Below are 25,641 nucleotides of genomic sequence, written 5' to 3'. Positions count from 1 at the left end.
GAAATCCAGCAAGTTTATAAAGACCATGAAAGTAGGTTCATCATAATTAAAGGCACCCTATCAGGTAGAGAGCTTACTGTAGCTAATGTTTATGCACCTAATGATGCACAGACCTAATTTTTCACCCAATTTTTTAACAAATTGCAACAACTCCACTCTTCACATATCATAGTAGGTGGTGACTAACTCGGTCATGCAACCGAATCTGGATCGTAGCAAACAAAACTTGAGTTCTAAAACACTATCTAAAACAACCATTACACATTTAAACGATCTACAGCTAATAGACTCTTGGAGAGCTTTAAACATCGGTGCACGTGAATATACATTCTACTCTCACCCGCATTGACCACATATTCTGTACCCCTATTATTCTAGCTAACACACATGATGCCGCAATACACCCTTGCCCCTGGTCGGACCACCAAATTGTCACTCTTAGTACAGAATTCATAGGCCTTACCCCTACCCCTTACTCATGGAGATTAAATGAATCTTTACTTTCGGACCCTGTTCATCAACAAGAAATAGCATCTGAAATTAAGGATTATTTCATATTAAACTCAAACCCCGATATCTCTCCCTCCACTCTGTGGATGGCACACAAAGCAGTTGTGAGGGGTCACCTTATTAAGCGAGCTGCACAATGTAATAGAAGTAAATGGGAAAAGATTCACTCCCTTACAAAAGATCTCCAAAACTTATATAAAGACCATACACGTTCACACGACCCAGATACCCTTAAATTGATATCACAAAAACGCACAGAGCTGGACTCTCTTACTTTTAGAGCAGAAAAAGCTCTTCGGTGGTCTAAGGCAACATTTTTCTTATCTAGTAACTCTTATTCTACAATGTTCGCCAGGAAACTCAATCAAACAATTAAACCCACACACGTTTATAAACTTAAAAATAGCTCAAACCAACTAATCACTCACCCACAAGAGATTCTTTCTATCTTTAAAAACGTTTTATTCGGACCTCCTTTCAGCGACAAACTCTTCAATCCCTCTCTCCTCCATTAATTGGTTGGAAAATCTCCCCTTCCCCAAATTAACTAAAACTAATATAGAATCACTAAATGCACGGAGGAGGAATTACTTCAAATAATTAAATCAATCACTCAAAAAGAACTCTGCCCCTGGCCCCGATGGTTTCTCCTCCTTATATTATAAACAATATCACCAATTCCTTATACCACACCTCTCCAAACTATTCAACAATATACTGAAAGGAGACCAATTCCCAGAGGAAATGTTACTTGCAAATATGTCCCTCATTCCAAAACCGAACAAGGACCACACACTGCCCCAGAATTATAGACCCATCTCAGTCATTAACAACGATCTTAAAATTTTTAGTAGACTCTTAGCAAACCGACTATCTGCTATAATCCCCACTCTAATTTCCCCATATCAATCTGGTTTTATCCAAGGTAGACAAATCACGGATAACATTCGGTTAGTTACAAACATCATTCAGGATGCAAATATACACTCTCAACCACTCTTAATGTTAAGCCTTGATATTAACAAGGCTTTTGATAGTGTTTCCTGGACCTTTTTAGACATAGTCTTGAAAAAATATGGCTTTCAAGGTGAGTTTGTACATGCCTTCCATGCTCTTTATCATAATCCAGCCACCAGAATAAGACTCCCGGGCTGCAACTCTGAATTCTTTAAACTTGGCAGGGGGACACGACAGGGATGCCCTATGTCCCTGCTATTATTTGCGCTGGCGATAGAACCCTTGGCTACAGCAATTCTTAGTCACACAGACATTAAGGGCTATTCCACAAAAAATGGTACATATAAGTTAAGTATGTATGCGGACGACATGCTTTTATTCCTCACCCAACCGAATATTGCTCTTCACAACCTCTTACAAACACTTAATATATTTTCGTCACTATCAGGTCTCTCAGTTAATGTATCCAAGTCTATAGGGATGCCTATAAATATCCCTTCAGCTCAATTAGAATCATTGCGGTCCTCTTTTAACTTTTCATGGTCAATGGAGTCACTCCCATATCTAGGCATCTTTCTTACCCCCAATATTAAAGATATAGCTTCCAAGAATTATACTTCGCTATTGCTGAAACTGAGATCAACTCTTAGAATGTGGAAACCCTTCAACATCTCATTCCTTGGTAGAATCACAGCGGTAAAAATGATAATATTGCCAAAACTTCTTTACATGTTTCGAGCACTTCCAATTAGAATCAACAAAATTCTGATTACAAAATTCCAGTCTGATATTCATAAATACATTTGGGCAGACTCACACCCTCGTCTTTCCAGGTCTGTTTTATTTAAATCCCATAAGGATGGGGGTTTGGGCCTCCCGGATTTTTGGCTATACTACCTAGCCGCCAGATGGTCTCAAATGGCACAATGGCACATTTCCAACCCTAATCTCCCATGGGTAGCATTCGAGAGAGATTCGATCCTTCCCTATTCTATTTCCGGCATCCTTTGGGGAAATAAAATTCCTAATCACGCTATAGAATCCCTTAACCATATAGTGTCACAATCATACCAATTATGGAAATTATACAGTGGAAAATACCATCTCATCACTAAATCTCCCCCACATGCATCATTCATTGGTGACCCGAAATTTCATCAATACACCAAGGGCTTCGGAGACTTTTCTTGGTGGATCAGTAATAATCAGACTTCCCTATTCAACTTTCTAGAAAACAATAACTTCATTCCCTTCTCCTCGTTGAAATCTAAATATCAAATTCCCAACACAGAGTTTCACAACTTTCTACAGATTAGACACTTCAACACATACTTTCAGACTACAGACACAAACCCACCTTCCTTTTTTGAAAAACTTTGTCTGAAATCCCCTAGAAAACGTGGCTTTATTTCTGAGGTGTACCCCAATCTCATTAATAACACAGATTCACCAAAACTTTCTTACATGCAGAAATGGGAACAGGAGATATCCTTCTCTTATTCCCCAGATGACTGGGAAGAATCTATCAACAACCTTCACAAATGCACTAGATCAACTGCTATTAAGGAAACTGCACTGAAACTATTCACCAGATGGTACTGTAACAGAATGACCCGTGACACCCAAAGACTTTGTGAGGATGGAGGGTACTCCTGTGTCAGCGTCACTGATAACTCTTGGGTCTGAGTCCACTCTGTGCCCTTTGGGCATGGGGTGGCAAGTGAATCGTAATTCATGTATTCATGTATTACATGAGATGGGACATCGTATTGCAGGATTTTGAGACACTGTAAGATGTTGGTTAATTGTGACCCCACTATGGTCTGTGCTAGTCACATTTTTTTTTTTTTCCTTTTGTTTTTTTTTTTAAAGTGTATTTTGTGCGTGTACTCGAGAGAGGAGCCGGACTGCAGGAGTTGGGAGTAGGCAGGCCTCCCCCAGAGGCAATCTGCCACCTTTCTCCATGCCCCGGGTGGCAATGGTGGGTGTGTGAGGGGGTCCTCCCACACAGCCCGCCCTACCTGCTCCGCTTTGAAGCCCAACGGGGCAGAGGGACTCCCTATAAGGGAGTGAGAGGATTAGCCCACTCAACCAGCCCCATTAGTCCTTCGCCTCTCTTTAGAGACCGCGTGGTCAATGTGCGTGTGTTAACCCAATTTAGAGTGCGTGTGTAGGTGTGGTGGTTTTTTGTGGGAGGGGGGTGGGCGTACTAAGCACAGGCTTACCTTGCATAGCACACCCACCGGGAGCCGGGCTGAGACCACCAAACTCAATTCACATGAAGCCGAGACCGGGATCCGAACCTCTAGCTGCAGAGGTGAATGGCTTGTCAGCGCAGTGCCAATCGCGTTGAGCCACCACAGCTCCCCTGTGCTAGTCACATTTAATGTGCTAGTCACATTTAATGCGGTCAGATATTGTATATACTGTATATATATTGTGTGTTGGCTGATGTATACTAGTCAGCTTGCTGTGATGAAAGGGGTGGGGTGTGATTGCATTCCATTGTCTATTGTGGTAATTAAGTCTGCTATGTGTATTGGAGCTTGGTACAGTCTGCATACCTATTATGGGATGTTTAAATGTCTTGCTGTGAGGAAAGGGGGGGAATCACTCCAGCAGCCCCCCCCTGCTGGGACTGTTTGCTGAAGGAGAAGTTTGAACACACCTGACCTGTATCACCATTGTCATTGGACAATTTAACCCACCCTGTTTCCCAAGGGTGGGAGGGATGTATTTTGAAGAGAAATGTATTACCATGTGCAGATAATAAAGAGTCATTCCCTGTTTTAAACCTCAAACAAGAGCTGTGTGTCTCGTTTCTGGGGGGAATTCTTATGGGTCTCGTTCGTTTGCCTGATTGTGGAGTGTCGATAAGCTGTCGTGGATGTGATGGAAGGTCGTAAACGGTGGTGACCGTTACAGGTACTATACCCCAGTTAAACTACATGTAATATTTCCGACCGTTTCACAACTATGCTTCAGAAACTGCAACTCCATTGGTTCATTCTCACACACTTTCTGGGACTGTGATAGAATCACATATATATGGAAACAACTTGAGAAATTTGCCTCTAAGATTTCAAACTACAATGTCAAACTGACAGTTCAGAACTGTCTTCTGTTCTCCCCTATTATAGGCCTCCCCATACAGCACATGAGATTAATCCACACAATCTGTGTTGCGATCCACTGGCTGTTTGCTTTTCACTGGAAATCCCCCACAGTTCCATTAGATCAATTAAAAACGAGAATTAACAATATAAACCTTATGGAAAAAATCTATCACATTGTTCAAAATTCGATCCATATATATAATAAAAAATGGGACCCATGGTTTGAACATTCTGCTACTTTCTTTAATCCCATCTAAATCGCATAATTCCTTTTGCTGATCTGTTTATCCTAATAACACTTATGGTTTTATATCTACTTTTTGACCCTCATCTTAATTCTCTACTCTTTAGAACTATGTTTTATTAATGTTACATAAGATTTGTATAGTTTACTATTGTCTATTTTTTGACTCCTGGACATTTTCTTATGTGTACTCTTTTTTTGTATGCCATTTTGCTTTTTGTACCACCATTTTGTACCAAATAAAAAAGTTTGTAAACGAAAAAAAAATTAAGAAGAATGTCACTTTCAAGGCATCAACCCTTGTCAGCCATCTCTATTGAGAGGCCGCTTGACACTGCCTGCGCAGAGAGAGAGAGAGAGGCCGCTTGACACTGCCTGCGCAGAGAGAGAGAGAGAGGCCGCTTGACACTGCCTGCGCAGAGAGAGAGAGAGAGGCCGCTTGACACTGCCTGCGCAGAGAGAGAGAGAGAGGCCGCTTGACACTGCCTGCGCAGAGAGAGAGAGGCCGCTTGACACTGCCTGCGCAGAGAGAGAGAGAGGCCGCTTGACACTGCCTGCGCAGAGAGAGAGAGAGAGAGAGAGAGAGGCCGCTTGACACTGCCTGCGCAGAGAGAGAGAGGCCGCTTGACACTGCCTGCGCAGAGAGAGAGAGAGAGAGAGGCCGCTTGACACTGCCTGCGCAGAGAGAGAGAGAGAGAGGCCGCTTGACACTGCCTGCGCAGAGAGAGAGAGAGAGAGAGAGAGAGAGGCCGCTTGACACTGCCTGCGCAGAGAGAGAGAGAGAGAGAGAGAGAGAGAGGCCGCTTGACACTGCCTGCGCAGAGAGAGAGAGAGAGAGAGAGAGAGAGAGAGGCCGCTTGACACTGCCTGCGCAGAGAGAGAGAGAGAGAGAGAGAGAGAGAGAGGCCGCTTGACACTGCCTGCGCAGAGAGAGAGAGAGAGAGAGAGAGAGAGAGGCCGCTTGACACTGCCTGCGCAGAGAGAGAGAGAGAGAGAGAGAGAGAGAGGCCGCTTGACACTGCCTGCGCAGAGAGAGAGAGAGAGAGAGAGAGAGAGGCCGCTTGACACTGCCTGCGCAGAGAGAGAGAGGGGCCGCTGCGCAGAGAGAGGGGCCGCTGCGCGAAGGGGGCCCCCCTCTGTGGGGGCAGCGCGAAGGGGGCCCCCCTCTGTGGGGGCAGCGCGAAGGGGGCCCCCCTCTGTGGGGGCAGCGCGAAGGGGGCCCCCCTCTGTTGGGGCAGCGCGAAGGGGGCCCCCCTCTGTTGGGGCAGCGCGAAGGGGGTCAACTCTCTGTTGGGGCAGCGCGAAGGGGGTCAACTCTCTGTTGGGGCAGCGCGAAGGGGGTCAACTCTCTGTTGGGGCAGCGCGAAGGGGGTCAACTCTCTGTTGGGGCAGCGCGAAGGGGGTCACTCTCTGTTGGGGCAGCGCGAAGGGGGTCACTCTCTGTTGGGGCAGCGCGAAGGGGGTCACTCTCCGTTGGGGCAGCGCGAAGGGGGTCACTCTCCGTTGGGGCAGCGCGAAGGGGGTCACTCTCCGTTGGGGCAGCGCGAAGGGGGTCACTCTCCGTTGGGGCAGCGCGAAGGGGGTCACTCTCCGTTGGGGCAGCGCGAAGGGGGTCACTCTCCGTTGGGGCAGCGCGAAGGGGGTCACTCTCTGTTGGGGCAGCGCGAAGGGGGTCACTCTCCGTTGGGGCAGTGCGAAGGGGGTCACTCTCTGTTGGGGCAGTGCGAAGGGGGTCACTCTCTGTTGGGGCAGTGCGAAGGGGGTCACTCTCTGTGGGGGTGCAAGTTTTCCAGACATCAGAATCCAATGATCAGCAAAAAAGAAAAAAACACGCTGGCTGTACTGAAGTCAGTTGATATATTGAATTCAGTACAACCACATTCTGCACATACAGTAGATAGATCGAAATTCTGCTGGTTCAGCAGAAAATTAAATCTGTCTATGGTGGCTTAAGTTCACCAGTCTCTGGGTTTAAGAATATCCTCAAATCTTCTGAAAGGGGTGCTCCACTTAGGTGTAGAAATTCACTTTGAACTCCACCTTATTTCCAGAACTCTTTAGGTATAAGATGTGCAAACAATAAGGTGAGAGCACATCGAAAACCTACCGAGAGTTATGGAAATTAGGTGGAGTTCAAAGTGAACTGTGCCATTACTTGGAGGGATTGGCATTTAGGGGGTTAAAACAGGCAGGGAGGACATGTGATATCACCTCCTCTGCCTGTCACTTTTCAATGGAGTGGCAGTGCCTGCTGCAAGTGAATACAAGCCTTTGGGCTCACACTGGTGTACTGGCAGTTTTGCATAGCCATAGTCCCTCAAACTTCTTTTAGGTTGCACATTTTTGCTGCATTTCCTGGAAGTGCACCAAAGATGCAGGACGTTTTGTGCACTTTCACAACATACAGTAAAAATGTGCAACCTCTATGGGACTAGGGGAAACATGCAGGAAGACTGCCAGTACACCAGTACTGCAGACAAACTGCAGCATGCCAGTGTGAGCCCACATAACACCTTGGAGGGCAAGGTAGTGTTACAGGCTGCTAGAAAAAAAAAAAAAATCTTTAGCTGCAGAGAGGGGGAGGGAGGAGGAGCTCACTTGTATGGTCCCAGCCTCCCAGGAGATTCACTGCTCAGATTTTACTTTCCCACCCACACATCCACTTCACAGACAGCACACGGGCTGCCTGGAGTGTGGTCGGGGAAACAGAGCAGGTCCAGCCTCTGCTAGCCATTCGTGTGTAGGAGGGAGGGGCTGGGGGGGGGGCTCTGTAACACAATGAGACATCAATGGCTCACAGTACTGGATGGAGATGCTGCACTCGGCCAGCTCAAAAATTGTGCATGTGCGGTTCTGAGCTGGCGACACAGTGGCCTTTGCAGAGCATATGAGAGCACCCCAGGGGGAAAATTTATCTCTGCCCCCCACCCCAGATACAAACACTGCCAGGCAGGAGCACTGAGCATTATTGCCAGTGGCAAAGCTATTTGTTACAGCGGAGCTGAGCTGGGCCAATCGTCAAAGAGAAGTATATGAATCCATCTCGCAGAGAATTCACAAAAATGCCTGCTATGGCACCACAACCTAACTACGCCTCAAAAAATATAATTTCCTCTACATTACTTCCTACAAGAAAACTGAGCTATACTGTACATGGGCTTTTTCAAGCAATTTTGAAGCTTTTTCAATGTCAAACACATCATAAATGCTTGTTATAGGAGCATTGCTTTGTTGTTCATAATCAACCAGCATATGAATTTATCAAGTATTCCTAAAACTTTTTCAATGCTTTATAAACACAAGAAAACACATAAATGCTATAGGACTGTAATATGAGCATTGCTTAGTTCTTCATAATCAAAACACATGTAAATGAGTCCATAAGTGGACTTGTGAACACATACCTGTGTTGAAGTCTCATAAATTTCATTTGTATTGGTTGCCACTCCAGATTCCAGAACCTATCAACAGAAACAAGTGCATTAGTAATACAAATCCATCAAAATTAAACTTGAATGTTGGTTGATACAGTTGCATAAATATTGACCAGTGGCAGGACAGTTTGTCAGCTGCAGGAATAGGTCAAAATGTGGGGTGTAGTAAAGACTCAAAGATGCAAATATATAAAAATTACCAGTGCAAGGGCATTACTTGAGCAGCAAGAATAGGCCAAATTAGCAGTTGTCGACAGAGGAGTGGTCTCTCTACCTGGAGGTGTTCAAGGATGTTTGTTGACAATGGGGCAGTCCAGATGTGGATCTGTTAGCATCCAAGCCCAATGCAAAGCTGACATATTCATCTTTGCATTGCATTAGGCATTGCATTGCAATGCAAAGCTGACTGATTTAGCTTTGCATGAAAATCGAACAGACCCACAAGTGTAAATATCGAAATTTCTCTAAAAATCTGATGTTTTAATTTTTACCTTACAGCTTTAAGAATTTGTAAAAGACACCCCCCAAACCATATATTTTCTGAAAGCACATGACCTGTAGAATAAAAAGAATGTGCTACTGATTTTTTAAAGGCCCCACAATATTTGCGCAAATGTTTATCAAGACCATACAGGTGAAACTCAAAAAAATTTGAATATCGTGCAAAATGAGATAGACTCATTACATGCAAAGCAAGATTGTTCAAGCCGTGATTTGTCATTATTGTGATGAATTTGGCTTACAGCTCATGAAAACCCCAAATTCACAATCTCAGAAAATTAAAATATTGTGAAAAGGTACAATATTCTAGGCTCAAAGTGTCTCACTCTAATTAGCCAATTAAGCTATAAACACCTGCATAGAGTTCCTGAGCCTTTAAATGGTCTCTCAGTTTGGTTCAGTAGGAATCACAATCATGGGAAAGACTGCTGACCTGACAGTTGTGCAGAAAACCATCATTGACACATAAGGAGGGGAAGCCTCAAAAGGTTATTGCAAAATAAGTTGGATGTTCCCAAAGTGCTGTATCAAAGCACATTAATAGAAAGTTATGTGGAAGGGAAAAGTGTGGAAGAAAAAGGTGCACAAGCTGCAGGGATGACCGCAGCCTGGAGAGGATTGTCAGGAAAAGGCCATTCAAAAGTGTTGGGGACTTTCACAAGGAGTGGACTGAGACTGGAGTCAGTCAGCATCAAGAGCCACCACACACAGATGGATCCTGGACATAGGCTTCAAATGTCGTATTCCTCTTGTCAAGCTGTTATATCCTCTGTGTTGTGAGGGACACAAGACTCTGGGCTGGAACAATGGATGTTTATTCAGTACATGCTGTACACTGCAACATGCATCTCAGGACATTACATATCTCTCTGCTTCCTACATGAGGTCTCTCTAAGATGGCTACTATGCCCCTTGACCCTTGTCATCACTGCTGGGTGGGGCCAGCCTTAAAGTGCCAGTACATGTGGAACCCTTCAGGTATAACACCTTCCATCCATCCCTAAAAAAAAAAAAAAAAAACAACAAAACAATAACAGGCACAAAACATGAACTGATAACTGTCCAATAACAGTCCTCCAAACACAGGAGAATTATGGGACTTCAAGCTTCCAGGAACCGTTGCGGGGTTAATATGTCATCTGATCACTTCCGTCGGCCCCGTCGAAAGTCTCGTAACCGCTCTTGCAACTGAATCCGGTCAGGAGGGCGACAGTGTCGTTGAGGCCGGGCATCCAGCGATTCGGGACCGGAGGAAACAGGGCTGGCCGGAATGGGTACCGGCAGGGCCAAGAAGGGATCCCCCAGCTCAGAGGGTAAACAGACCTCCGGACCAGAGCTGGAGGGCTTTGTTGGAGCTGAGTTCAAAAGTTCAGAGTCCCCACAATCATCAGTCTCTGTGCATCCTGATTCACTGGGAGCAGATCCTTGAGATACTGGTGGTTCAGCCGGCATCAGGGATTCGGGCAGTTGAGAACGAGGACGCAGTTGGTCCGCATGACGTCTGCAAATGGAACCATCTTCCAGGCGGACCTTGTACATCTTGGGTCCCAAGGTCTCTGCAATGACAGCAGGAAGCCAACGGGTGTTGGAAGCCCCATAAGATCGGGCCCATACCTTTTGTTGGGCTGTGAATCGGGGGAGCTCATTGTGTTGGACCATCTTGTCTTGGGACTGTAGTACATGTTCCTGGACTGTTTGAGGGCGGAGCATATCCAAAACAGTCCATGGCTGCCGCCCCAGAAGGAGTTCTGCTGGAGTTTTCCCAGTGGTTGCATGTGGTGTGTTTCTGTAAGCAGAAAGGAAGGAGTCCAGCTGCTGGGGTGACAGGGACTGTTGTTTACTTGCAGCCACTGTAGCTTTGAAATAGCGTTTGAAAGTCTGCACAAACCGCTCTGCTTGACCATTTGTAGCCGGGTGGTAAGGTGCGGTCAACTTGTGCTTGATGTTGTGGGCAGTCAGGAAACGCTGAAACTCCTGACTGGTGAATTGTGCACCGTTGTCTGTGACGATTTCTCTGGGGTATCCAAACGTAGCAGCGAGATGTAACAGTATGGAAACCGTTGCCTTCGTCGTTGGCTGAGTAACAGGAATGACCTCAGGCCACTTTGAATGGGCGTCCACTATGATCAAGAAGGTGTGTCCTCTGATCGGGCCTGCAAAGTCCAAGTGTAGGCGAAACCAAGGAACCGTGGGCCAAGTCCAGGGCTGGACGCACCCTCGAGGAGGGTCTCTTGCCGTTTGTGCACATCCAGCACAAGCATTCACATATGTTGTGATATCTGAGTCTAGGTTTGGCCACCACACATAGCCTCTGGCCTTTTGTTTCATACGTGTGCTCCCGGGATGACCAGTATGTAGCAAGTCCAGAATGTGTCTCCGGAGGGTCTGTGGAATGATCACTCGGTCTCCCCATAAAACACAGTTGCCAGCCACAGTTAATTCCATACGCCTACGGAAATAAGGTTCATACTCCTGTGTGACAGTTGCAGGCCAACCGGACCGTACCCAGGAGAGTATAGTTTTCAGAAAGGTATCCCAGAAGACAAGAAGGACAGGCTGGTGTAACGACAACTCTTGACCGGTGGAGAAGAGTCCATGGACCTCCCTGTCAGTCGGGACATAGCGTTCGCATTAGCATTGGCATCATGACCACGATACTGAATTTTGTAGCTGTATGCCCCCAAGAATAGGGCATAGCGTTGGAGGCGGGCCACAGTAGTCTGGGAGATGCCTTTGTCAGGGCTAAAGATCTGAAGGAGTGGTTTATGGTCCGTCAGTATGGTGAATTCCCTACCATACAGGTAAAGATGAAACTTCTTAATTGCCCATATCAGCGCAAGAGCCTCTTTGTCAATGTGTGAGTAATTGCTTTCTGCTTTTGTCAAAGACCTGGAGGCAAATGCCACTGGTTTTTCTGACCCATCTGGTAAGATGTGAGATAGTACCGCCCCCAGACCATAGGGTGAGGCATCACAAGCCAAGGCGAGAGGCTTCTGGAGGTCATAGTGCACGAGCATGCGTGACGCCAACAGCTTCCGCTTAGAAACTTCAAAAGCACGTTGGCATGCAGCCGACCAGTCCCATCTGGAGTGTTTCTCCAAAAGCTTGTTCAACGGAAACAAGGTGTGTGCCAGATCTGGCAGGAATTTGTGGTAATAGTTCAGCAAGCCAAGGTATGATCGCAGCTGGACGTTGGTTGGGGCTGGAGCTTTGACTAAAGCATCAACCTTGGCTTCCGTGGTGTGTATACCTTCTGCATCCACAAGGTGGCCACAAAACTCCAATTTAGGCACCATGAATTGGCATTTTGCTAAGTTCACTTTCAGGCCCTGTTCTTGGAGTCTCGCCAACACAAGCTCCACATTCTGCTTGTGTTCCTGGTCGGTCCGTCCTGTAATGAGCATGTCATCTAGCAGGCACTGAGTGAAAGGAATGTCCGCCAAAATCTCGTCCATTTTTCGTTACCAAATGGCTGGGGCAGAGGCTACCCCAAACACCATCCGATTATATTGATACAGTCCCTTGTGGGTGTTGATGGTCAGAAACTTGCGGGAAGAAGGATGGACCTCAAATTGTAAATATGCTTGTTTGAGATCAAGCTTGGTGAACTTTTGACCTCCTGCAAGAGAGGCAAAAATGTCATCTACTCTGGGTAGGGGATACTGGTCTATTTCCAGTTGAGAGTTCAGTGCCATGCGGAAATCGCCACAAATGCGCAAGTCCCCATTCGATTTCTTTACCGGTACAACTGGTGATGCCCACTCGCTGTGCTCTACCTTTGAGATGACACCTTGTTCCTCCAGCCGACTTAGTTCTGCTTCCACTCCTGCTCGGAGTGCGAAAGGTACTGTCCGAGCTTTGAAGAACTTAGGCTGAGCGTTGGGTTTCAGCTTGAGTCTCACACAGTCATGCTTTATTTTTCCCAACTGGTCATCAAAAATCTTTGGGAACCGCTGCTTCAGGGACACCACCCATCCCTCATTATCTCCTAATGGAATGGTAACGGTGTTACAGGGACTTATGGCGATGTCTGGCATACCAAAGTGAGCAATCCAGTCTCTCCCAAAGAGAGGGGGTCCCCCATTTTCTAGGATATATAATGGCAGTCTCTTTGTCTGACCCTTGTACAATACCTTTACTTTTGCGTAACCCAGTGGGTGGAGTATCTGTTTTGAGTATGTCTGCAGTTTGATTGGTGTTGGGCGGACAGTTTTTCGGGTCTGAAGTTGTCTCCATTGTTTCTGGGTGATAACTGAAACTGCTGCTCCTGTGTCTACATCCATCCTGAGTTTCTTTCCCTCAACGGTTACATCTACAGTCATTGCGGAGGGTGCTGAATGCATATGATGTATGTCTAACCTGTGGAGCACAGCCTCATCCTCTGACTCAGATGATGATGTATATCTTCCCACCATATATGTCTTAGTCTTGGGGTTCAGAGGTTGTTTATCTCGCACCTTCTTGCTACGGCAAACTCGTTTCAGATGGCCGGTCCTACCGCAATTATGACAGGTCTGATCCTTAAACCGGCAGACTTTGTGGTCATGGTCTGTATTGCCACAACGGTAGCAAGCTGACTCCCGGCTTGGTGGGGGTCTGTATTTCCAGTTTGCAGCAGTTGGCTTGACTGCTGTTCTGAAAACTTCCTGCTTCACCTCTTCCCTTCTGCTCTGGGGGTTCAATTCCTCTGTATCTTTCACAGCCATTTCCATCACTGAAGCTATCTCAATTGCCTTTGTAAGGGTAAGGTCTTTTTCTGTTAACAGTCTCTTTTGTGTTGACTCACAATTCAGTCCCATGACAAACTTATCTCTCAGTGCAGTAGGTAGGTAGTCCCCAAAAGAACAGGTCGAGGCTAGTCTGCGAAGGGCGAGCACATAAACTTTAATCTCTTCACCTGTCTGCTGCTGCCTTTGATAGAAGCGAAATCTTTCTGCAATCTCTAATGGTTTAGGCTGGAAGTGATCCTCTAGCAGTGTCAGCAGCTCTGCCAATGTCTTAGCTGCTGGTTTTACAGGGGAAAGCAGATCCCTCAGAGTGTCATATGTTTTGGCCCCAACCACTGTCAGAAACACTGCTACTTGCCTGTTGTCTGGGATGTCATTTGCACTGAAATACTGTTCCAGTCTCTCAACCCAGGAAGTCCAGGATGTCTGTTCTCCATCAAACTCACTTAATGTCCCGATTAATGACATTTTCCTGCTGGGATCTGTGATTGCTTTTATCCAGGTGACAATCCACAATGTCTTTGTCTTTGTCTCTCTCTCAGACTGATAGACACTTTGTAAATCCCATCCTCGTCGCCACTGTTATATCCTCTGTGTTGTGAGGGAGACAAGACTCTGGGCTGGAACAATGGATGTTTATTCAGTACAGCCTGTACACTGCAACATGCATCTCAGGACATTACATATCTCTCTGCTTCCTACATGTGGTCTCTCTAAGATGGCTACTATGCCCCTTGACCCTTGTCATCACTGCTGGGTGGAGCCAGCCTTAAAGTGCCAGTACATGTGAAACCCTTCAGGTATAACACGAACTATGAACCCCATTGTAGTCAATGGGACACAGACTTTTAGAAAAAAAAAGCGCGGAGGTCCCCGCAAATTCAATAACCAGACCCTTTAGGTCTGGTATGGATATTAAGGGGAACCCCGCCGTCAATTAAAAAAAAAATGACGTGCGGTTCCCCTTAAATATGCATAACCAGACCTGTTATACGAGCACGTTGACCTGGCCGGCCACAGAAAAGAGGGGGAGTCAGAGTGCGGCCCCCCCCTCTCCTGAACCGCACCAGGCCACATGCCCTCAACATTGGGAGGGTGCTTTGGGGTGCCCCCCAAAGCACCTTGTCCCCATGTTGATGGGGACAAGGGTCTCATCCCCACAACCCTTGCCCGGTGGTTGTGAGGGTATGCAGGCGGGAGGCTTATCAGAATATGGAAGACCCCTTTAACAAAGGGGACCCCCAGATCCTGACCCCCCCGGAAATTCCTTGACCTACGCGAGGCGGGATTCAGCCAAGCATCGCATCTTAGTAACAGGGGTAAGTGGAAAACCGCTGCGGAGCCAACGGACCCTACATGCCCATACAAGTTAGATTACATGAGAGCACTTCAGCTCGGACACTTTTTGAATAGCATGACACCCCCCGACACCATACAGCAGCCACCCACGACTCTGGATATCTGTGCCGGGACCGGGGTGATTTTGCACACCCTGTCCCTGATGTATGGCATACTAAAAACACTCCTCCCGATGATAGCCTGATCCCATGTCTTCTTAAATGGGAAAGGGACCTGAACTGTGTCTTCCCGACGGGCAAGAGACAGCGCATACTCGAGTTCGCCCAGAAGTCATCCATATGCTCCAGAACCCAAGAAACAAATTACAAGATCCTTACGCGGTGGTACAGGACCCCGGCATTACTATGTACCCTCTTTCCAGAGTCGTCAGACCTTTGCTGGCGCTGTCAGGAGAAGGGTACCCTCTTACACATATTTTGGTCCTGTACCCGGCTACAGGGGTTCTGGAGAGAAGTCCGCCGAGTAACTCAGAATTTCACTGACCGCGTGATACCGGATGACCCGGCATTCTTCTTACTGCATGCGACAGACATCCCATCTAAGGTTTACAAAAGGTCGGTGGTGCGCCACCTGCTAGATGCGGCCAAGGCCTGCATCCCAATCACCTGGAAATCTCAACACCCACCGACCCTATCCCTTTGGCTTAAAAAAAAGTAGATAACATCAGCCGGCTGGAGGATCTTATCCTTATGAGCCAAGATAGACAGGAAACCTACAAAAAAACTTGGCAACCGTGGAACGTGTTTAAATACTCTACTGAAGGACAGAACCTCAGAGAGGAGCGAATGGAGGGTGCCGTATCAGACGCAACTCCTTAATCCCTGACTGCACCCCTTGGGAAACCCCCCCCCCTAATGCTCTTTCTCCCCTTTTCTTTTCCTACCTCCGGAATCTCTGTGACTGCTTTCTTTAAAATCTTTTCAGCTCTAAAAATAGATAATGGAAGGGGGACCGGGCTGGTACGGCCTAGACAACCAGGACAGGTCCCAAGTTTGGAGACCCACGGAACCCCGTAGTTGTGGGCGGGTCCCTACGGGGCACACCACAAACATGTATGCACGCAACAGTCTGGGTTTCCTCCCCCCAATGCACCCACCTTTACACAAGCCAGGATGACACCTGGGGGTACGCTAGAAGAAGGTTACACTTGGATATACCTTGTAGATGGCATTGTTATGTTGCATGGAGTTAAGTGGTTTGATCTGCCCTGCTGTACATGTTAAATTATGTTTTGGCCCGTGCGGGCCAGTCTCTCCGTTATAAATAAAAAAAAACCCTCATCCTTTTCACTTATTTATCAGTTATTGGTTTACTATATATTTAGCACTCATAGTAGCGCAGGGGATCAGGCACATTTACATTTCTAGCCACCCTACGCTGTGTCCCAACAAGTGACTGAGCGAGCTATAGGATCTTGGATCATTCTATTACCGAACAAGAGAAGCTTATACGAAGGACATGCTAGAGTACCGGGGTTCGTTACAACTATTCGACGACTGGTGGCAGGTACTCTGGGCTGGTGGCGGGTAATCTGGTGGCAGGTACTCCTGATGGACAGGTACTGGATGACAGGTCTTTATTTAGGGGGGTAATCTGGGCACAGTAGCACATATATGTAGTACAGTACATGTTTAACTCACTGTTAGCTGATCTCCTCCTCACACTGGATCGGTGTGTGAAGAGGAGAACCAGCATCAGTAAGTTGCACAAAGTGTTGTGTTTTGTTTACATTTAGTGACCGGCTGTGATTTCATTGGCTCTTTACCCTGATCGGGGCTGGGCTGTATTCAAGGGAAAAGCCTCAGCCCAGATTGCCGTGCTGCGGGTGCCGTTCACACCGCTGCTGCAGCTCTGCATGATCAAATCCGGTACGCTCCACCGCCGCTACATTACCCCCATTGGGGAATGGTTGTGTTTTGAGGGACACACCGGATCGTCACACGCCCCCGGGCCGTGCACGCCACCGCAGCTCTGCATAATAAAATCCGGTACGCTACATTGGAAGCTCGGTCTCCCGCCACTCCATTACCCCCATGGGAGAACGGCTGTGTCCCGAGGGACACAGCGGATCCCAGATTGCTGCTTTGGTGCCCAGAGTACCTGCCACCAGCCCAGAGTACCTACAGTCACTATGTCCAGAAAGGTGTACACCACAGAAGAGGCATACCAAATACTCAGTCTGACCGATGAGAGCAACAGGGAGCTCTCACCGCTCAGTTCTGTTTCGGAATATGAGCCGAAGGCAGCACATCAGGATCCGAACTAGAGGACGCAATCTGCTAAAAAAGACGACGGTCTGAACATCAGGCAGCTACCCGCTGTGTCAACTGCGGTATACCCCAGGAGGAGAGGCCCAGTACAAGCACTGCTAGACCCCAGGAGGAAAGGCCCAGTACAAGTGCACACCAAAGACTTAGGGTCCAAACCCAGCTTCCAGATGGCTTGGCAAACCCATTGTGGCTGCCTTCTACCTCAGGGTCAGCCACGATCCCCCCTTTTACAGCACAGCCAGGTGTGCAGGTTTTTCCCGAATGAATTTATTTATTTTCCTGACGAATTGGTTCAAGGCATTGTGGACCAAACCAATCTTTTTGCCCAACAATTCATTGTAACCAACCCCAGCTATGCCCACCCTTTTGAATGAAGACCCCCAACAGTGGTGGAGCTTAGATTGTTTTTAGGCCCAACGCTTAACACGGGTCTTACAAACAAAATGAAATGCATAGGTATTGGTCGACCAGACCCATCCACCATATGCCAATTTTTTAATCAGCCATGCTCAGGTCCCGATACAAAATTATAATGCGGTGCCTGCATTTCCGTGACAACAGTCCCCCCCGAAATCACCCAAACTTTGACAAACTTTATAAAATGTACCCCCTAATAAAAAAAAAAATTCCAAGAAGTTTGCCGAACTTTATGTCCCTGACAAAAACATTTCTGTGGATGAATCCCTGGTACATTTCACAGGCCGGCTGGGAATCAAGCAATATATCCCCAGTAGGCGGGCGAGGTACAGCTTGAAGCGCAACAAGCTATGTGAAAGCGCCACCAGTTATGTGCACTCATTCCGCGTGTACGAAGGCAAAGATTGCCAGCTCCAGCCCCCTGAGTGTCCATTGTACATTGGCATTCCGACTCCTTCAAAAGGGGTATCATTTTTACATTGACAACACCAGTCTGCTCCTTCTCTGCCACCTATACCTGGCCTATGGTACAAGAAAAAACAGAAAGGGCTTCCCACAGCATCTTGTCACCACAACCATTCAAAGGGGGGGGGGGGAAATCAACAAGCTTGAGGAACGAGAAAGTGTTGGCTGTGAAGTGGAGGGATAGGAAAGATGTGTACATCATGTCCACCATCCACGATGACACCTCGGTGGAACTTCACAGAAGACGCGGTATCGTTCGCAAGCCTTCCTGTGTCAATGAGTACATTAAATTAATGGGGGGGGGGTGGATTTAAATGATCAAATGTTGCAGCCCTATCTTTCAACCCGAAAATCCATCTTCTGGTACAAAAACCCTGTTAGTCTTACCGCTAACGGTATTTCCAGGAACCTTCCCGCCCTCTACAGGAAACACAAAAATCGGATACAATTTAATAGGCCCCAACCTTTCCACTGACCCTCAGTTTAGAAGATCAAGTAAACCTCCACCAAAATGCAAAAAGAAAAGAAAACACACAAAATCAAAACCACCACCAGGTGAAAGAAAAATAGGGTGCGAATATAGACGCTGTCCTGGAAGGTTCCTGGAAATACCGTTACCGGTAAGACTAACGGGGGTTTTTTCCCCCTCACCTTCCAGGACAGTTGCTTGAGAGGATAAGCAAGATTCCTTAGGGAGGGACCACAGCCTGAAGCACTTTGCTACCAAAGGAGAGGTCCTGGCTGGAAAGCATCTGAACTCTATGTTTGACAAATGCATGAGAGGAGGACCAGACGGTAGCTTTAGAAATTTCTTCCCATGATGCCCCCGCTCTTTCTGCCCATGACGTAGCCATGGATCTCGTAGAATGAGCCCTAATTCTCGAAGGAGGGACACAACCTGGCGCTTTTTAAGCTTTGCAGATAGCTTCTCTAATCCATCTAGCAAAAGAGCTTTTAGATGCTTTGGACCCTTTAAGGCCACTGAACAAAACTAACAGCTGGGAGGAACTCCTAAACCCACTGCATTTCTCTAGGTAAATTAGAAGACATCTCTTTATATCTAAAAAAAACTAAATCTTTCAACTTCCGCATTTTTGGGAGAGGTACAGAAATTAGGCAGGACTACTTCCTGCAACCTATAAAAGTTAGAAGATACTTTGGGTAAATAGAAAAGATCAGGTCTAATCACTACTCTGTCCTCTAGAATCCTCAGGAAGAGATCTTTACAGGAAAGGGACTGCAGATCAGAAATCCTTCTTCCTGACATAATAGCTAAAAGGAAGGAAATCTTTAAGGAAATACAATTTCAGGGAAGCTTCATGCAAAGGCTCATAAGGAGCCCTTGTTAGAGCAACACCAATAATAAATCCCAAGGAGGCACATGTTTGACGATCCTGGGAGCATGTCTAGACCTGGCTGAAAGGAACCTTCTGACTAAAGGATCTTCCGCTAGCCTCTTGTCTTAAAACACAGACAGGGCTGCAACCTGAACCCTAAGGGTGCTGACAGATAGTCCCTTCTCCACTCCTGCCACTCCTCTGTGTAAAAAAATCAATACAATGGGAGTGGAAAAAGAATCTAAACCGGATTTCCTCTGCCAGGAATTAAAAGTTTTCCAAACTTTCCCATAGATTCTTCCAGTTACCAACTTGCGTCTGTCCAGGATAGTTTGAATAACTGTCTCTGAACACCCTTTCAACTGTAAGATGCGCCGCTCAGCCTCCAGGCCACCAAATGGAAGGTCTGAGGGTTTGGATGCAATACTTGTCCCTGATGGAGTAGATCCTTCCAATCTGGTAGGAGCCAGGGAAGATCCACAGAGAGGGTCTTAAGAGAGGAAAACCAACTCCTCCTGGGCCACCAGGGGGCAATCAGAACCACTTCTGCCCGATCCTGAATACTTTTCCGAACTACCAGAGGTAGGAGGGGAAAAGGAGGGAAGGCGTAGGCCAGAGCAAAATCCCACGGGAAGGAGAGAGCATCTGTCCAAGGACCCTGTCTCTCTCTCTCCAGTGAGAAAAATGCTGGCAGTTTTCTGTTGAGACTGGAGGCAAATAGATCCACTGTAGGAAGGCTCAGTCTTAGCACAATGTCCTGGAATGTGCCTTGATGTAACTCCCAACAGCTGGAACTGACCCTCACTCTGCTCAGATAGTCCGCCAGCTTATTCTCTGAACCTCTGATGTGGACTGCTCCGATTGAGGCAACATTGATTTCTGCCCAGGACAGAATCTGCTGTGGTAGCGTTAGAAGTGACTCTCAGGGCTGGCAGGCCTAGGAAGCTTGGTGACCAGAGGAGGCAGGCCACTCCTCAAAATTTTAGGGAACTGCTAGCTGTAGGGAAAGTTCTCTTGGCTCTGCAAGAGACGCTCGGTTCGAAAGACCTATTGTTTTTTTCAGACAGTGCCAAACCTGAACAAACAAGGGGGAACTCGTCATCAGATGAGGAGCTCGGGTTCTCCCCTTCTTCCAGATCTGAGGTATAGTGTGAGTCACTGATCTCGGACTGGGGAGGGGGTCTAACTAAAGTTGAAGGCTCTTGAGCTCTGGGACCAGAGGAAGAAGGCCCCAGACCTGCTGCCCTGTCATTGAAAGACCGGAAGGAGGCTACCACCTCCTTCATAGAAGACATTAACTCTTTCAAAGAGGTAGTCTCTGAACTAGTCCTAGATGGAATACAATCTTCACAAAAAAGTATTTTATATCCATCAGGCAGCCTGGCTCTACAGTTTCTGCATTTCTTTTTCATCCGTCTATCCTAGAAAAAAACAGAAACAAGAGCCATAAGAAAAGAAGGCCCATACAAAAAAGGTCCCCTGCTGCATAATCACGGTTCCGGCGCCATCTTGCCACACCTCGGTGAAGCCGAGGCTTCACCAGGCAGAGCTGGGGAAAAACCTGAAGGAAGTCACCACCACCTACACAGGTAAGAAAGTACCTCCAACAATAGGGAGCCCTTCTGGCTGAAAAAACAGGGACTAAACACACCCAGGACTTGGCCACAACCAGTACTTGATGTTGCCAGAGCAGGGGGTCCGCAAAACACAGTTACCAGACCTAAGAAAAAAAAACGTGTCGGTGCTCCTGGAGGGTCTGGAAACACAAAACAACTGAGGGTTAGAGGAAAGGGAGGGGCCTTTTAAATTGTATCTGATTTGTGTTTCCTGTAGAGGGATAAACCTTTATGAAGGTGTTGGGTCTTTCCGTTGATTTTTGGAGCCAATCTCAAGTAGCTGTCCTGGAAGGTGAGGGGGGAAGTCACAATTTACTTTTTTCATTTGGCCCTTTTAAATTCTTTCATCATCTACCAAAAATCAACGGAAAGACCCAACACCTTCATAAAGGTTTATTAAATACATTACCACTGCCCTGATCTACCAACAAGTATCCCCCCCCCCCTGAAGCATTCACTCAGATTGTGTCAGCAGACTACATGAGCATCATTTTCCAGTCCATATTCCACCTTCAGGACCATCACACTCTCGAAAACTATTAGCCCACATTTCTAATACTGCCATTTCCCCCGTTTTCAATTTCTGTCCTGAATATTTCCCTGCCTCAACTAACCATATCATTGTCTTCCATGTGAACTGACACTGGCCTGTTTCTCCACTATGCCTCTGCCTACCGTCTGCATTGTTTATCCGCCATGTTTCTGACTTTCACGTCTATGCCTCTGCCTACCGTTTATTTCTGCCTTTGACCTGCACTGACCTCGGCCTGTTGACAATGTTTTTGCCTGCCCCCATTGGAATGATCTTTTACCCCGCTACACAGGGGTCTCACATATGTGAGGGGCTCCAAAATAGTGTTCTGAGTTCAGAAAAACTGTTTTTGGTTTTCTGTGTTCCCAGAACAGGGTCTGGTTGTCCGGAGGCTTCAAAGCGATTTGGGTGGGAGAAGCCTCTACCCCTGTCCCCATTCTTTCCTGACCAATGCCCTAAGCTTGATGGTCCTGCCTGCTCCCTGGACAAATACTCTGGCTGTGCTGACCATACCCTGCCTGCTGTATGGACGATCCCTTTGCTGCTGCTGACCACATCCCTGCCTGCTATCTGGACCAATGCTTTGGCTGTGCCGACAACATCTCTACCTGTACTGACTATTCCTGCCTGCTGCCTGTTTTACTGTCGCTATCCATGTTCCTGCCTGCTGCCTGGACCGATGCTCTCCTTTGTGGACCACTGCACTACTAAAACCGCAGGTAATCTTTTCTTTACCCTTTGCTCATAATGAATTTTAATTTGTAATGGTATATACAGTTCATGCTATGTGTTAGAAATATGAAGGGCCTTCAACAATGTGATAGGTTGGCAGGAATTTGTGTGTGTAATTTATGCTCCTAGAACAGCCCTCAAAATTTCCACTCGCCTACTAGCATTTGGCGAGTGGATTTAAGCTGGGGGCGAGTGATGACAGGGCTGCATGACCAATCTCCTTCCAATCTGTGCCTACACTTAGAGTCCCGATGAGATTGGCGGCCGAACAGGAAAGGTGCATGCTCGGGAAAAGTAGTCTGGTGAGCCGCGCACAGGCAGAGCAGTACACAGGTGCTCTCCTTCCAATTCTCATTAAGCCATGGGACCTAACAGTATGACCTCTCTGAGCCTGCCCCCCTTCCCCCGGGCCCCGACCAATGTAGCTGTGCTATGGTGTCAATGGCTGTGCAGTTGTGTGGATCTCAGCGCTTTATTGTACTCCCTCCCGCTGTGCTGCAGATCCTCTCCTCTCTGCCAGCCTGAATAAAAGGGGAAGTGGGGACATGCAAGCGTGGAGCCGCACACACAGGCTCCTGATGATGAGATGAATGGGAGAGAGAGAGAGGATGGATGGGAGTTGCAGAGGAGACAGCAAGAAAATGGGGAAGAGACCCAGTTCTAGTGCCCTGTCCCTCTGGTCTGCCCCCAGTGCCCTGTCCCTCTGGTCTGCCCCCAGTGCCCTGTCCCTCTGGTCTGCCCCCAGTGCCCTGTCCCTCTGGTCTGCCCCCAGTGCCCTGTCCTATTTAGTTAAAGTTGTTGTTGGTAATATTTAATTTTGTAACTTGATTCTGCATAAAACATTGTCATTCCATGAGATAATCTACGAGGGCATGTTTACAGGTGCAATTAGGCGCAGGGCAATGTATGGATTAGGTGGGGCAACTAGTGGCGAGTAACTCTTGAGGCCTGGCTAGTAGCTCAGGACTTGAAATTTTGAGCCCTGTCCTAGAACACCTGACAGTGCTACTTGGATGTTGGGCCTCTGTATGTGGCCAGGCTGTGTAAAAGTCTCACACATGTGGTATCGCCATACTCGGGAGTAGCAGAATGTATTTTGGGGTGTCATTTTTGCTATGTACATGCTGTTGGTAATATCTTATAAATCATCAACTTTGTATAAAAAAAAAAAAAAAATGCATTTTCATTTTTTCCCCACATATTCCAAAAACTTCTGGAAAAAAAATGAACTGCTAAAAAGACTCATTATGCCTCATAGATTATACGTTGGGGTGTGGGCGTTTCCTTTGTCCTGGTGCTCCAGGGCTTTAAAAAATTTGACAGGTTGTCATCAAGTGAGATGTGCAATTTATGCTCCTAGAACGCCTGACGGTGCTACTTGGATGTTAGACCTCTGTATGTGGCCAGGCTGTGTAAAAGTCTCACATGTGGTATCACTATACTGAGGAGTAGCAGAATGTATTTTGGGGTGTCATTACAAGTATGCATGTGCTGTGTGAGAAAAATAACTTATGACAATTTTGTCAAAAAATAAAAAAAATTCCCAAGAATTGTGGTAAAAATTACAACTTCAAAAAACTCACCCTGCCTCTTACTAAATACATTGGAATGTCTGCTTTCAAAAAAAGGGGTAATTTGGAGGGTATTTGTATTTTCCTGGCTTGTTAGGGTCTCAATGAGATAGGCCTTTAGTACATCAGGTGTGATCATTTTTCAATGATTTGCACCATAGCTTGCACGCAAGTATACCACAAAAAAAAAACTGGGAAAACTTATCGACTCGCGTATAAGCCTAGGGTGGTAAATGCAGCAGCTGCTGGTGCGGTAAATTAAAAAGAAAAAAATAGTTACCAATAAAATTACATGAGGCATCAGTAGATTAAAATGTTGTTGAAATATTTATTTCAAAAGACAAAAACAGTAAACTAGCTCTGTAAGTGCAAAAGGAGGGTCAGCAAAAACAATATGGTAGCTCAATCAGCAACCAAGCTACAAGCTAAAACACAAGTTACAATCCTTCAAAACTGGATTCCTCCTCATCTGTATGTCCAAAGAGAGCTTCAGCGTTTAGCTGCTGTGAGGTTATCAGCGTAGACATTGTCATCATCACTGAGTTTGCAGTTATCACCATCACTGCTGTCGTTCTCATACTTTTGCTGTCTTCACTGCCATCCATAGCATTACTAATGCCACATTTCTTGAAGGCGTGTTGTACCATATCCTCTGGAATCTCTTCCCATGCATCACAAACCCACTACGCTATCAATTCTACAGGGAGTGCAGAATTATTAGGCAAGTTGTATTTTTGAGGATTAATTTTATTATTGAACAACGACCATGTTCTCAATGAACCCAAAAAACTCATTAATATCAAAGCTGAATATTTTTGGAAGTAGTTTTTAGTTTGTTTTTAGTTTTAGCTATTTTAGGGGGATATCTGTGTGTGCAGGTGACTATTACTGTGCATAATTATTAGGCAACTTAACAAAAAAAAATATATACCCATTTTAATTTTTTTTTTTTACCAGTGAAACCAATATAACATCTCAACATTCACAAATATACATTTCTGACATTCAAAAACGAAACAAAAACAAATCAGTGACCAATATAGCCACCTTTCTTTGCAAGGACACTCAAAAGCCTGCCATCCATGGATTCTGTCAGTGTTTTGATCTGTTCACCATCAACATTGCGTGCAGTAGCAACCACAGCCTCCCAGACACTGTTCAGAGAGGTGTACTGTTTTCCCTCCTTGTAAATCTCACATTTGATGATGGACCACAGGTTCTCAATGGGGTTCAGATCAGGTGAACAAGGAGGCCATGTCATTAGTTTTTCTTCTTTTATACCCTTTCTTGCCAGCCACGCTGTGGAGTATGCTTGGACGCGTGTGATGGAGCATTGTCCTGCATGAAAATCATGTTTTTCTTGAAGGATGCAGACTTCTTCCTGTACCACTGCTTGAAGAAGGTGTCTTCCAGAAACTGGCAGTAGGACTGGGAGTTGAGCTTGACTCCATCCTCAACCCGAAAAGGCCCCACAAGCTCATCTTTGATGATACCAGCCCAAACCAGTACTCCACCTCCACCTTGCTGGCATCTGAGTCGGACTGGAGCTCTCTGCCCTTTACCAATCCAGCCACGGGCCCATCCATCTGGCCCATCAAGACTCACTCTCATTTCATCAGTCCTTAAAACCTTAGAAAAATCAGTCTTGAGATATTTCTTGGCCCAGTCTTGACGTTTAAGCTTGTGTGTCTTGTTCAGTGGTGGTCGTCTCTCAGCCTTTCTTACCTTGGCCATGTCTCTGAGTATTGCACACCTTGTGCTTTTGGGCACTCCAGTGATGTTGCAGCTCTGAAATATGGCCAAACTGGTGGCAAGTGGCATCTTGGCAGCTGCACGCTTGACTTTTCTCAGTT

At 46.6% G+C, this 25,641-nt stretch overlaps 1 protein-coding gene across 1 annotated transcript in view; it reads right to left on the bottom strand.

Annotated features, from left to right (window-relative positions):
• Positions 1-25,641, bottom strand: part of LOC120940513 — a 308,239-nt gene that overhangs the window by 138,043 nt on the left and 144,555 nt on the right. The window contains exon 5 of the mRNA XM_040353429.1: positions 8,232-8,288. Within this exon, the coding sequence (XP_040209363.1) occupies positions 8,232-8,288 (57 nt within the window). The remainder of the gene's footprint in view (positions 1-8,231; positions 8,289-25,641) is intronic.

Source organism: Rana temporaria, chromosome 5, assembly GCF_905171775.1.
Source record: "Rana temporaria chromosome 5, aRanTem1.1, whole genome shotgun sequence".
In the NCBI taxonomy this organism is placed as follows: domain Eukaryota; kingdom Metazoa; phylum Chordata; class Amphibia; order Anura; family Ranidae; genus Rana; species Rana temporaria.
Note: the sequence above shows the minus strand (reverse complement) of the source record. Positions and strands in the feature narration are given on the sequence as shown.